The sequence below is a fragment of the Pholcus phalangioides genome, unplaced genomic scaffold, assembly GCF_987345545.1.
Source record: "Pholcus phalangioides strain wild (caught in Gottingen) unplaced genomic scaffold, Ppha-v1.0 ptg000016l_1, whole genome shotgun sequence".
Classification (NCBI taxonomy): domain Eukaryota; kingdom Metazoa; phylum Arthropoda; class Arachnida; order Araneae; family Pholcidae; genus Pholcus; species Pholcus phalangioides.
This window is the reverse complement of record NW_028301609.1, coordinates 7,598,609-7,612,804: the sequence shown is the minus strand read 5'-3', so window position 1 is coordinate 7,612,804 and position 14,196 is coordinate 7,598,609. Positions and strand designations below refer to the sequence as shown.

Sequence of the window (14,196 nt, the reverse complement as noted above, 5' to 3'; positions counted from 1 at the left end):
CGATTTTTAAAACTTGGAAATTACAGTCAAGATTACCAAAAAAAAAAAAACCTTTTACAAAAATCAAATTATGTGTTCAGATGATGCATTGAAATATGAATATTTTTTAAAAAAAACCAACCTTTTAGAACTGGGTGCACACCACTGGCTAAGCAGAGCCCACCAAAGCGGTTGTTAAAAATTTGATTATATTCTAAAGTAGCTGTAGCATTATTGGTAATCTCAACACCAGCTGCCAAGCCATCAAAGATACGATTTCTTCTCAAGACAGGATGACTTTGAGTGCTGATGAGAACACCAGCTTGAGCATTTCGGAAAATGTCATTTTCCTCAAGAATGCCTATATTGAAAGGGCAACGAGTGAATTTCAAGTAATGTAAACCATACTCATGACACACACATAAATGAAATACAATTGATGCCACTTATTAAAAATCACTGATAATGCTATCATTTGGATATTTTTAAATTTTGGATATTTTTATTCAAAGATTGGGAAGGACCAATATTGCGACATGGGAAAAAAATTTTTTTATAGTTATCTGGACTTCGGATAATGTCAATTTTTTTTCATCAAAAATTTCTTTTTTCTCCCATTCTGAAGGTTTAACTAAACTAATTTATTTTCCTGCAAGTTAGCATTATTGGGTTGCAAGACTATGTGGGAGGATGGACGTGTTCCCCGCCCCTCTTTTGTCGACAAACATTTCCATACTTAATATCATAATCAATCCGTAGTATTCACTGTGATCCATATGCATGTACAGCTACTTTCTTTCCTATAGTGAAAAAGCAAATGTATGACAAAAAGAATCCCTTCCTTCAGCTATTGATAAGTTTCAGTTGATCAGAGTTACTTATTTTTTCAAGAGACTTTATCAAGGGATGTATGAAATGTACAGTACATTAAAAAATATATAATTCGTGATATAAACAAGGCAGTTCCATTCTAACTCCTCACAATGGCTGAATAACAAAAATGCGGGACTTTAGCTCATGGGGGGAAAAAGTCATTTTAGAATAGATTTTACAAAAATGGAATAAGTGATTGAACATTTTGCATTCAATTATGTGGGAAAGAAAAACAGTTGTCCCATTTTACCAAGCATCCCATTTGACCAAAGAAGGTGTATGGTCTTCATTCTTGCAAATAGGACTTTTTGGATATAGTTATCATTCAGTTATTATCAGAAATCCAGAGTCCCGATGTGATCACATTAAGCAGTGTGGACTGTATATGTTCAATCAAAAGATTAGATAACTTCATTCTTTGATCATGAAATATAAAAATATAAAAGTAATGTAACAGTATTATTGAGGTATTTCATTTTAATGTTCTTACACACTGAGCTCCAAAAATAATTTAAGAAAACTGATTTATATTGAGGATTAAAAATAAATTAACTTATTACTCACCCTTTCCCCCATTGAAGATGCATACTCCACCATCTCTGCCATCATATATTTTATTGCGCCTCAATGTTGGATTACTGTCTGTCTTTATCCACACACCGGCCATGGCATTGTCGAAGATTTCGTTTTGTTCCAAAATACCAAGTCCACCATTATAAACTAAAACACCACCATTCTGACCACCCCAAATTTTGTTTCGACAAATGATAGGATTGCTACCAGTTCTGAAAAGAAGAAATATGAAAAGAAATTAGTATGTAAACCTGAACACACTTTCCAATAAAAAAAAACAACATTGTAATAATTTCTTAATGTGGAAGTTACGTGAAAGTTACCTTATCTGAACCCCTGAGTAAAGATGATTAAATATATCATTGTCTTCTAGTCTGCCATGGCCATTGTCATAAAAATACACCCCCACCTGTAAAATATTGAACATATAAATATTTCATACAAATCTTGTGATAAATCTCATTTCTACAACATATAACTTCACAAATTAAGTCCTAAACATAATGCATGAACTTGAAGAATAAATCACATTAAATTGATGATTTTAAATTAGGGGAAAAAAGTAATTGTACCTAACATGTGACCAAAAAGAAAATCTTAAAATTTAGGTATTTATAAAATTCAAACTAAAAAAATTACTTGTTTTCCACTATGTATTCTATTCCGTCTCAGCACCGGTATACTTCCTGTAGTGATCCAGACACCAGCTAATGTATTGGCATAAACTTCATTCTCTTCTATCAAACCTTGACCTTTTTCATGCTGGGAAAATTATCCATATTTTTCATAAGCACACCATGAAAACTTCAATGGTATATTTTATATGTTTAAAACAGTTCCAATAAAAAATATTTTTAATTACGTGAATATATAGAGTACCATTTGTAGAATCACAATGGGAATTTTTGAACAATTTATAAACTAATACGATTCTAAAATAGTAAAAAACACAAAACGAAACTTTTTTTCCCAAACAATATGTATCATTAAATTTGTATTCTATAATCAAAAACTATTTCAAAATAAAATATGAATATCTCATGATATGCAACCGAAAATGACAAAAGAAAGTTATATTTTTTATAATATTAACTAAAGAAAAATTCCTACAAGTTAAGAACAATGTAGATATTGATGGATAAGATAAAGAAACAAATTTGTTCTAACAATAAAATTTGAACCTTCCTTATCTGAACTGAAGAAAGAACTGAACCCATATTAGACAAGAGCAAATAACTCTGTTGAACTGTAAAAAGACAAATTTACTTGCTTAATTATAAAATTTTTACAAACACCTACTAACATTAGCTGACAAATTACTCTGTTACATTTTTTTTGGCAACTAACCATGCATACAGCCTCGTAGCCCAGAGTACCTTTGAATATTGCATTGTATGAAATAATTACCTTTATTATAATAGAGATTCAAAACATTGTTAAAATTATACCACATGAAAAAACTATGAAAATTACAATTAAAACAACCACAAATGTGATGTCAAATTATTAACCCAATCAACTCGTATGATGTGACATTCACGTCCTTTCATGTCAGCTATCTTGGAAGTTACATGAAGATATGCAACTTTATACATGGCACGTGATGTTCATGTCAGTGTTATTTAAGACCAAGTTACGAAAGAAGGTGAGCACCACATTATAGGATTTGACTGGATAAAATCTGAGTGTAGTGCTTACACATAGGGTATTCAAGAGTAGGTATTAAGAGTTGATTGGATTAAAGCAGAATATTTTTATTGAAAGAACAAGTAAAACTTTACATTTTTACTCTTTAAAAAAAAATTAAATAGAGACCAAAACCTTACCACATAAATTCCACCATGCTGGCCATGATGAATTTTGTTATAACGGACGATTGGATCACTATTAGTTCGTATCTGGATACCTGCCAGAGCATTACCTGTAAGTTAAATAAAAATAGCAAATCTCATTAAAAATTTAATTGAATTTGGTATAAGAGTTTGTAATGTCAGTTTCAAACAAATATTTTGCATTCAAATACAGTAGACTCTTGATAATCCATCCATGCGTTAATCCAGCGTTTTTGAGCCAGGTTTTCATTCAGCATAGAAAAGGAAAATGCACAAAGGAAAAAGGTATGCACACAGGCATATATGCCGCTGTTATACCTGTGTGCAAAAGTTTATATTATTTAAATGGGCTTTTTCAATTGACTCACAGTAATCACACACACCCTGTTCTGATACAAGCCAGATTAGCGAATCTACTGCATGTGAAATCACATAATATATAGAGCAAATTTTGCACATTAAATTTTCATGTGATTTTTGATGATGCTAGGAAGTTACAATTTCTCACCATATATGTTGTTATGTTCTATAAGACCTCTGCCTTCCCCAAATATATAAACGCCTCCTTGATGGCCATTATATATTTCATTACGCCTAAAAAAAAAAAAAGGGTTTTTCAATTTAGAAGTTAATTTTTCATTCATAATGCTTTATAAATACAAATCTTTGTTTCTCAATACGGTAAGATACAAATTATCAGAACTCTTGCTTTTCCAAAAGTTTGTTATTCCCTATCCATTTCTTAAGCATAAATATTTTCCATAATAATGACAAAATTATTGATAAATCTAAATTCTCCAGCCAACGGAAAATAAAACTGCCACTGAAAGTTGGTAAAAATGATGCTTTTGAGAGTTATTCCAAGGCCTTGTTTGACTGGCGCAATAAAAACTAATGATCAGAAACAACAATGCAAATGATGCTGTAATTGTCTTTAAAAAAAAATTAAATAGTCTCTACATATATACTGTAGCAATTATGTACATTCAATTTTAATCAGTGCAGATGATATAGTCTTTGAATTTACATCACACATGTTTATTATTGACATCATTTTTTACTGGCATAAAATCCATTTCAAGTATGTTGGATAGTTAAGCTTTTACTGTATTTTACAAAGAAGAGTATAATGTAGGCTGTGTATCTCTGGTGATAGTTACCTTATAGTTGGGTTACTGTGAGATGTGATCCACACTCCAGCAAAGTTATTGGAATGGATTTTATTTTCGATGAACTGCCCTCTTCCATTTTCATGGACATAGATACCTCCAGTCTGGCCATGATGAATCTCACATCTGACAACAGTGGGATTGGCACCTGCTTTGACTTCAAAACCCGCTATTCGGTTGTTATGAATGTCATTAGCTTCAAAGTAGCCCTGCAAAAAGAAAGCAAATTGCATTTCCTCTTCACAATGTTAAATGATATAAGATGCAACATTTAATCATACTGATCATAGATTCTTTAAAACTATGCTACACAACACAAAATTTTACAAGAAACTGCTTAAAAAATACAGAAAAATACACTTATCATCTGCATTTATTGTTAGATATAAAGGTTTGAATAAGCTGAGCAATATATATTTGTGTTGATACTTCACATTCTTAGGTTAAAAGCTTAATAATCAAATTTTAAGATTACTACAGTGAAACCTCCCACAAGGAACAATCCCTGTTAGCAGACACATCACACAATTTAACAGACAGTTTAAAATTATTTCAACTAAGCTCAAACAATGTATTTTACGATCTCTTAATGCCGTGATTCTCAACCTTTGGAAGCCTGCGGCCTGATTTCGTCTACTTTTGTAAGTAGAAGGCCCAGTCAAACATACGACTAATGGCAAATGAATGGGAAAAAACAAAACAGACAATCACTCGCGGCCCGGTATGAATGATGACAGGGCCCGGTGGTTGAGAAACACTGCCTTAACGGATACTTTTTGTTAGTAGACAAAACTTTAGGTCCCATGGTGTCCATTATCAAAAGGCACCACTGTAGTACCTCTGTACAAAAGTAAAAACATGCAGCTCATTTTCCTCATCAGATTCCATACCAACTTGGGAAGATAAAGAATAATATACATTATAGTTAATCACAAGAGATTAACTCTTATCAAAGGAACAATGACAACTATATCTGAAAATCAAAAAATTAAAATAAGATTTGAAAAACTCACCAGTCCGTTATCAAATGTGAAAACTCCAACATCACGTCCATGGTGAATGTGATTCCTCCTCATGATAGGATTGGCTTGATTTTTCACCCATACTCCAGCCAAGGCATTTCTACTTATTTCATTTTCTTCATAAATACCCTAAAAATCAGAAACAATCATTCTGTAAATACTGTATTCACTGGGATTTGACATGTTTTTAAATCTAGCACATACTTATTCAAGAGCTTTGATCTTGGGGGGAAAAAAAATTTGTTAGATTTAAGAAAATGTGGTAAAACTTGGAGGTTGTACAATGATTTCAAGAAAAAATAATAAAATAAGTTTTCTTTCCTTCTCGCAACTCTTAAAAGAAATAAAATTTTTTTATAATGCAACATATTTATTGTGAGGGTATCTTACAAAATTTGATGTGTAAAATTTCTTCTGATCTGAGCACAACTCTGGTCTATCGCCAATGGGCAATTTAGTACACCTTTATTCCCCCCCCCCCCCACAATTGCTATGAAGCAATTACAATAGGCTCTGCAATGAATGAATAGATAAGACTTACGAACTTCATGAAAATGTTCTTACTCTATACCAGGGTTGGGTTTTTGACATGACAAGCGTCAAAAACTGGTTTAAACCATGAAAAACCTAAATGAATGCTTTTGGATAATGTTTTGAACACAATAGGTATATAACATGATGAAATACTTACTTTTTTGCATATTACGTTTTATTTTTAAACATTAATTTATTACAGTAATTAAAACAAAATATTATAATTTACAATTTTGAATTTTATCCACATAAGAGTCAAGAACATATAAAATATAATTTTATGGTTTATTTATCTAAGCTACTCATTACCTGTGTTAAATTTGCTAAGCAGAATAGAGCTGCTTATTTAAAATATTTGTGATATGGCATCAGGGTTAGGTTTTTGATTTCAGAAACTATATCAGTATTAAAACAGTCAAAAGCGTATTGTTATGTTGTCAAATAGTTTTTTTAACCTGATAGATATGTTAAATAACAAAACATTCACTTTTATGTAGATTAAAAGGTTTTTATATTCAGAATTATAATTACTGAGAAAAAAAAATCTGTTTTTAGCATTGTGAAATTAAACGACATTTTAGTCTTACAATTTAGTATTTTGATGGCTAGACTTATTTCAATGTTATGCACATTAAGAGTATTGTTTTAAGTATCAGTGATTATTTAGATAATTTAATAACAGAAATGAACATTACATATACGATGTAATAAACTTTTTTAAACACTTATCTGTTGTAAAAAGAGTACAGCAGATGGTTTATATCAATGCACAGCACATATATAAGCAGTTGAAGAAATTTTGGAAGGTCAAGAATCATCTTAAATCAGAGAATGTCAAATCATACCATAGTTTTCCCTTCAGTGTTTTTTATGCTTTATTCAAATTGTATATTTTATAAGAAAAAAAATCATATATTGTCCAAAATAATTCTGTAGAGAGTAGAAAATTATTTTACAATCATATTAAATATTTATTCTTTGTATAACATAGTCACTAGAAACGTTAAATGCAATTAACATGTGTATTTCCAATGGGAATTTTTATATTGAAAAGCAATATTTGAGGTTTTTGATGTGACAGTTTAAACTGTCAAAAACCTGCCAACCCTGTTCTATACAGCTTTTAACTATTATAACAACCATACTGTAACAGCACATAAAATATATTCATCTAACTTAGAATAGAAGTATTATAGCATACCTGTGCATAGTCAGTTATATACAGGCCAACATTTTCACAGTCACTAACATCACAATGCCTTATGAGAGGTTCAGCACTTTTACCACTGACACAAACTGCTGCTCCCACTAAAAAGAGTAAAATACACATACACATGAAAGAAAAAAAAGAAAACCACTTGATGTAATCTAGCTTGCGTGCAACAAAAAACTTTTCATGATCAATTTTTCTTGATATTTCAAGGTTGGCCAATTTGAGGCATGATTCAAAGTGTGACATAAGGCCTATCACGAAAATTTCAAAAATATTGCAAAATACTGAAGATGTATATGAGCTCGAAAGAAAAAAATTAAAGGGCATTGAGAGATTTCAAAATATGGGACGTTTGGGAACCCCGAATGAGAGCAATGATAATAAAGTGAGTGGAATGGGCAAGATTTGTGGTTTTGATCGTGACGCATGCTAAGAAAAGGTTGGCCACTACTATGGTAACCAATAATAAGTCAAGTAAGAGTAAAAATGAACAGAATTAGTCATACATTGTAAATTAGAATATATCTTGAAGGATAAAACTTCCTTTATAAAAAAAGAAAATCTCGAACAACTTTTTGGATGGTAGAATTTATGCTACATTTCATATTTTATTCCTATTCCTATTTTGAACAGATGACTATTAGGGCCTCCTCACATGGAAATACTAAAGTTTGGCAACTGATAGGAGACTGTATCCAGCAGATCAACACATATATTTCAATAGAGCTCCTCACATGAGGATATTGGTGTATTGAAGATGAAATATCTTAAGCAATAGTCACACTGCAACTGGCATGCTAATCGAACAAACATTTGTTGTGCAATTGTATATAGTCCTCAGATGACGAGAAGAGTTACGCGAACCCCCCCTCTCTGGAGAGGGTCCATTTCGGCGCGGGGAAAGGATAAAAATTATCCCGGGTTGCCAGTAAAGCCTGTCTTGGCGCAAATCTCTGTATGCGGGTATTCTTCACGCTTCAGTGAACTCCGTCAATCTTCACGCTTGAGTGAGCTGCGCTTTTTATGTTGGCGTTTGTTAAAAGATGTACTGCTCGAAAATTATAAATTTTGGAAGTAAATTAAATTTAATTTAAAAAATTTGAATTTTTATTAAATGTAATATTTTTAACTAAAATATTTGATACAGAAAAAAATTCGAAGGGAGTAGTGATCATTTAGTAGTGAAGGGAGTAAAATTACTTTAAATTAATAATTAAATTCCTAAAATAATAAAATAATTAATTGTTAAATTACTTCAAATTAATAATTTAATACAAAAGGAGTATCATTAATATAATAATAATAATTTATTACTACTGTAAATTATATGGCATTTTCTTCGGTTTAATTTCTATACCACAGCAAGAGAATGCCACCTGCTAGCAATTAGCCATTCTTCTTCTGTTTACCTTCTCTTATAGCCATATCATCGTCTTTTTTGCTTTTTTACTTTCCCGACAGAAGCTACTCATATGGGCTTTTTAAACAGGTGACAAATGCAGTAGTGACAAATAAAAAGATTGAGCATGCCTGCTTGTCAAGTTTGCAGTTAGCTCTATAGCCACGTTAAGGGCATGTCCCCACCAAGGGCAGGGCTGACAGGGATCCGGCCCTGGATGATTCTAATCATTTTTTACAACTATAAATTCATTTTAGAATGACCCGTCGAAGATTCCAATCCGAGAGCCCAGCTGCAAGATGCGGGGACCATGCTTAAGGGCATCGGAAGCATGGTCCTCTCATGCTGCAGCAGGGATCCTGGCTGGGATCTCTCACCGACCGTCCATTCTGAATTTGCAGTGTGGGAAAAAAAAAGAAAATTATAAGAATTCTCCTATAGGCTGGATTTTGTCAGCCCATCCTTCGTCTTCAGCTCGTCTGCCACTACGAAGGTCCATGGGTTCAAATCCGGGCATAGAACATTCGAAGCAAGTTCTTTACCTACCAAGCCTAGGCATGACCACCTAAATTACACTAGGTTATCTAGGTGGTCGTGGCCTAGGGCGACCACCGATGGATGGAGCCTCCATTTCCCACCCAACTCCAGTGGTTGGAAATTACTGTATAGCGATATATGACCGGAGTTGGTGTGCGGTGTAGTAGACTATCCTTCAGGGGGCCATGGTTGAAAATGTTTTAAATGAGCAGTGTTCGGCTTCAGCTCGATACATGGAACTGATTATTAAAAAAAGACTGGAGATCCCTTCGCCATTACGAATAGACATGCATTTATTATGTTTAATTTATATTCATTAAACATAATGAAAAGTTTGAATGGCAGTTAAAAACAAGTTTTTAATAATACAGATCTTGAAATGATTCCACTCACAAGTTTTCCCTGACGATTTTCCGTCCCAGTTTTATTTCTATGCCATACAAAGACCAGAAATACATGCTACTATATATTTTCACCAAAGGTGTTCAAGAGAGAAATATTTTTCACGTCACGGCAACCCATCGAAATGCATGCGAAATAGTTCGCGAGAATTAGTGATTTTCCGGATATTTCCGTTCCCCTTTCCCAAAGCAATCAGTCATATATTTCATGTGCATCTTTAATCTTCTCATTAAATAACATAATAAACGAATAAAAAATATATTTTTTGTATTAAAATAATGTGCCGTAAGTGCTCGAGCAGCCGGGCCATCTTAAGGGCATCTCGGGATTTCCCGGCCAAGTGATTTTTCTGAGGCCCTACCACGACGCCTCAAAACGGCACTGTCGAACAGCTAGTGTTTACGTAACAAAAACACTGCGATGACGACGTTATCGAGAGCACTGCCGTGACGCTTTTAGTGAAATTTCTAGGAGGTCAAAATAGCGCTAAAGACGCCAAGCGGGAAAGCGCCATTGCTAATGCGCTATTCTCGATGGTGGTACACTAAATGAATTTGGACAATGAGAAATCTGAGAAATCAAGATGGTGCCCGAATTTTTTATTCTCCAAATTTTTCAAGCCCTGCAGAAAATGTCTAAAAGTGTCCTGAAATACCTTTAGCTATGCAACCAGAACTGTTAAGTAAGCTCTACTAAAATGAGCACTTCTTGTTTATGTAGTAGCCTGCTTGTAATGAATTACCGAGGCTCAATCACACAGCTGTCACACTTAGTTCATCCTTTGAATTCTCCACTTAAGTGACTACCTTGCAGTCTTGCAGGGTGAACTTGATAAATTTTCCAAGTTTATTTCTCACCATCCTATTTTCATTGAAGTCATTTGTTTCTATACACATACAGTGTTTGAATATGTTGTGCATAACAATATCAAGAGTCTGGAGATAGCAGTTCCTTGAGACAAATTGGCAGGCCATGATCTGGTTAAGAGGAGATAGCAGTCATTCTGAGGATACATTACTCTGGAGGTGTTTTCCACTTGTCAAACTTAGCCACTTTGGGAACTTAAAACTACAGAATAACTTGAATTATCATTAAACACAAATGTTTTCTTTTTGTTATGAGATAGTCTGATGTGCCTGTATAAAAGTATAAAACTTATAAAAAGCAATGCACAAACAAAAATATTTTTAGTGGTTTACTTTTTCAGAGGCTTCAATTTATTTATACAAGTGTGTGAAAAAAGTAGTAAGAAGAAATTATAAAAAAAAGTGTGTGATTCCAATAAATTATTTTTTTAATCACATTTTCACTCTTAAAAAAATCATTTAAAAGTACTTCAAAATATACATATTTTAAGTTCTACTGCAGTAGATTCCCAAACTCATGTGAAGGCGCGGCTATACTCCCCACCCAAGCAAAATGTGATGGTTCATGAAATTTTCAGAACTTTATATGATAATATGGCATAGCTGCCAACTTTTGAAAATGAAAATTAGGGAGATTTTCATGCGGACCCGTATTTTATGCTAAAATCACTCCCCTAATATAAACAAAAACGGGATTGTTCCAAATAAAATAGGGATTTTTCACACAGAAAAGTTAGAGTGTAGGAAATAAAATCCCTACTTAAAAATTGAAGTCAAATAAAATAGATTTTACACACATGGAAGTTAAACCCCCGGGAATAAAATCCCTACGCAAAAAAACAAGTGAAATTGGGGGCCAAAACTTCAAAATGGTGATCTAAAAAAATAAATATTGTGTTCAATCAGAAAGGATGTGAACAAACATTCTGAGCGAATGATCCCAAAAACATAGGAAGATGAAGGGGAAAAAAAATCAATTTTTGAAGAACACAGACTTCTTGTGACACTTGATGTTTTTTTCATTTCACATGGGTGATGATATCAGTCTTTCCACCATGACCGATGTTTATGTCTGTAACACAACTTGTACAAAAAGGAAAAGTCTGCCCTTTTCTGGAACGTTTGATGAAAGTAAATTCATCGGGGAATAAGTATCTTCATGTTTTTGCTTATCAGTATTCATGTTTTGTTATATCGCACGCACGTAACTTCAACAAAAGAAATTTTGACTACATGCTGTCACTATAATCTTCAATTATTATCCAGGACTATTGGCTTCTAAGCTATTTCCCTGAACAATAAGACAAACAACTTTCTTGTTACCATCAGAGGGTTAGTGAAACTTCCTTGAAAAAGGAATTTCTCCATTTACGACGTGACGTCATTTCGAAAGGGAAAAAACAGAGGCAAAAGACCTCATGCCCCACAAGAAATTCCTTAGGGATTGTTTTCAGAAGTGGAGATTTTTAAAATGAAATAGGGAATTTTTAGGGACAATTAGGGATTTGTGATTTTTTGTAAAAATTTGGGAGATTTAAGAACTTTTCGGGAGGTCGAGGGATGAAGCTAAAATTCTGGAGATTTGGCAGCTGTGATATGGCATTCAATCAAACTGTTGAAAATTACCTATATCAACGTTTTTGATTAAATAACAAATTCAAGAAAACTGACTGAAAAACGAGGGCGACTCAAAAAAGTCTGGGAAAAAAAAAACAGGACAAAATGCAGGACATATTGCCACATTCTAATGTGAGCAATTAATTTTAAGCAATTTGTACATAAATACAAAAACAAAGCCACAACAGGCAAAATGCCTGTAACACAACACAAGGTGGCTGAGAAAAAAGATCATACTTTGTATACTTTCAGTGTCAGCTTTCACATCAGTGCTTTACGCTCAAGTGTGTAACTTAAAACTGATTGAAAAATCATTACAATAATACTGTGCGAAAATGCTTTCCCCTAGAAGAGAGAATTCCAACTTTATGAAATAACGGGCTTAAATCAGATCAAAGGCTGGGCTATGTCTGGTTTCTACAATACATCATCTGTAATCTCAACGTCAAAGCCCTCAAAATTTCTGACTGCAATCTGGCTACAATTCCTTAAAAACTAAATTAATTTTTCATTTCTAAACGGAGCTACAACGAGGAAAAAATGCCAAGGAGGTTTATATTCACCAAGCCACCTTCATTCAAGCAAAAGTATTGCACATGTAAAAGGGGCTACAATGTTTCAAAACTGGTTTGGCATCCTTTGGTTACATGAAATATTAACATGGCAAAAACATAAGTGATAAATTCCTAGCATAATATCTAACGTAGCTAAAAGTTAAAACAGGAAAAAAAAAAAAATATTGAAAATAATGCTATTTCATTATGCAAGCAAAAACCGGGACAAACAGGTGACCCGTAAGTCTTTTTCGAGATGGGGCGAAAAATAACAAAAAACCGAGACAGATTTTCCAAGGGTAGGGTGAGCAGTTAAGACATTTTGAGTACCGCACGTCGTTTGTAAAATTTTTTATAATTGAAAGTATGTTTCTAAAGTCAACAGTTGCAGATATACACTGCGCAATTTGGGACAGCCGTTATACAGGAGCTGTCCCAAATTGTATACCCCCTGTACCCTCTACTACAAATAATCATCTATATAATAATACTAGCTATAATACCCGGCGTTGCCCTGGTTTTCTTCAATGAGGCTTTTTTGGATCACATGATATCTCCCTCTTGCATTTCGGGACATGCAAACCGTGTCTAAGTTAACCAACATGACTTCCTGCGCGACTCATGAAAGAAACGAATGTAGATTTAAAGGAACATAGAAAAAAATTTATACATACATATTTTTTCTCTTTTTTAAGGGGTGCTAGGTATTCCGATTACCACTGAACTTCAAGTTATCTGTCTGTTTCAGCTTCCAAAAATACTTAGTTAAAGCTGTGGAATTCCTTTGTTGTACTTTATGAATCCATAATTAATTTTAAAACATCCTAAACTATATGAATTTAAACAGTTGAATATTAAAAGACAATACAGACACATTTTCATATTCGAGCGTGAGAAGATAAAAAGGTGAAATCACTGTTATTGCATGGATATCCAACTCAAAAGTAGGTTCGGCCATTTACTGCATATTTAATTTTCTGGGCTTCGTTAAGCTTCGTTAAAGCTTCGTGTAAGGCTTCGTTCTTTAAGCGAACTCAGTGTTTCAAAAATCTAGAATTCTATACAATTTTTAAAATTATTGATGTGACAGAAAACCCCACCAAATTTCCGCATTTCTACAGTAAAATCGACAATTTTAACACCAATTTCTATAGGGATCATCCTTTGCCTGACCCTCAAAGTGATGCTGATGATGATTATGGAGTGTATTCAAAAAGCCTCATTACTGGAAGTATTGAAAAAATGACAAACCATTATAAAAGGCAGTAACAGGATTAGAGAAGTGACAAACCATTGTAAAGGCATATACACGTCTGAAACGTATTGCTAGGGAACCGTGGTAACCGAAGTAAATGTTCAGAAAGTGATTGTTGCCAGACAGTTTTTGGGGCATTTGCTCTGCTCTGACGAAATTTTAAAGTAGCCTATCGTTCAAGTCGGGTCCCATTTGCTATATATATATGCAAAATTTGGTGAAGATCCATCTAAAATTGTAGATTTGTATAGAGAACATCAGGGCTCCAACTCAAAAAATAAAAAAAAGTAAGAAAACACAGGACTAAAAAGTAAGATGGGAGAGGGTAACCCCCTTAGACAACATAATCATAGCATAATCAGGGGTGGGAA

General features: G+C 33.3%; 1 protein-coding gene across 1 annotated transcript in view; it reads right to left on the bottom strand.

Annotated features, from left to right (window-relative positions):
* Positions 1–14,196, bottom strand: part of FBXO11 (F-box protein 11) — a 39,884-nt gene that overhangs the window by 5,072 nt on the left and 20,616 nt on the right. Inside the window, exons 9-17 of the mRNA XM_089245933.1 lie at positions 7,184–7,290; positions 5,440–5,577; positions 4,418–4,635; positions 3,766–3,851; positions 3,252–3,346; positions 2,065–2,187; positions 1,749–1,834; positions 1,417–1,637; positions 122–340 (exon numbers count right to left, since the gene is read on the bottom strand). Of these exons, the coding sequence (XP_089102059.1) occupies positions 122–340; positions 1,417–1,637; positions 1,749–1,834; positions 2,065–2,187; positions 3,252–3,346; positions 3,766–3,851; positions 4,418–4,635; positions 5,440–5,577; positions 7,184–7,290 (1,293 nt within the window). The remainder of the gene's footprint in view (positions 1–121; positions 341–1,416; positions 1,638–1,748; positions 1,835–2,064; positions 2,188–3,251; positions 3,347–3,765; positions 3,852–4,417; positions 4,636–5,439; positions 5,578–7,183; positions 7,291–14,196) is intronic.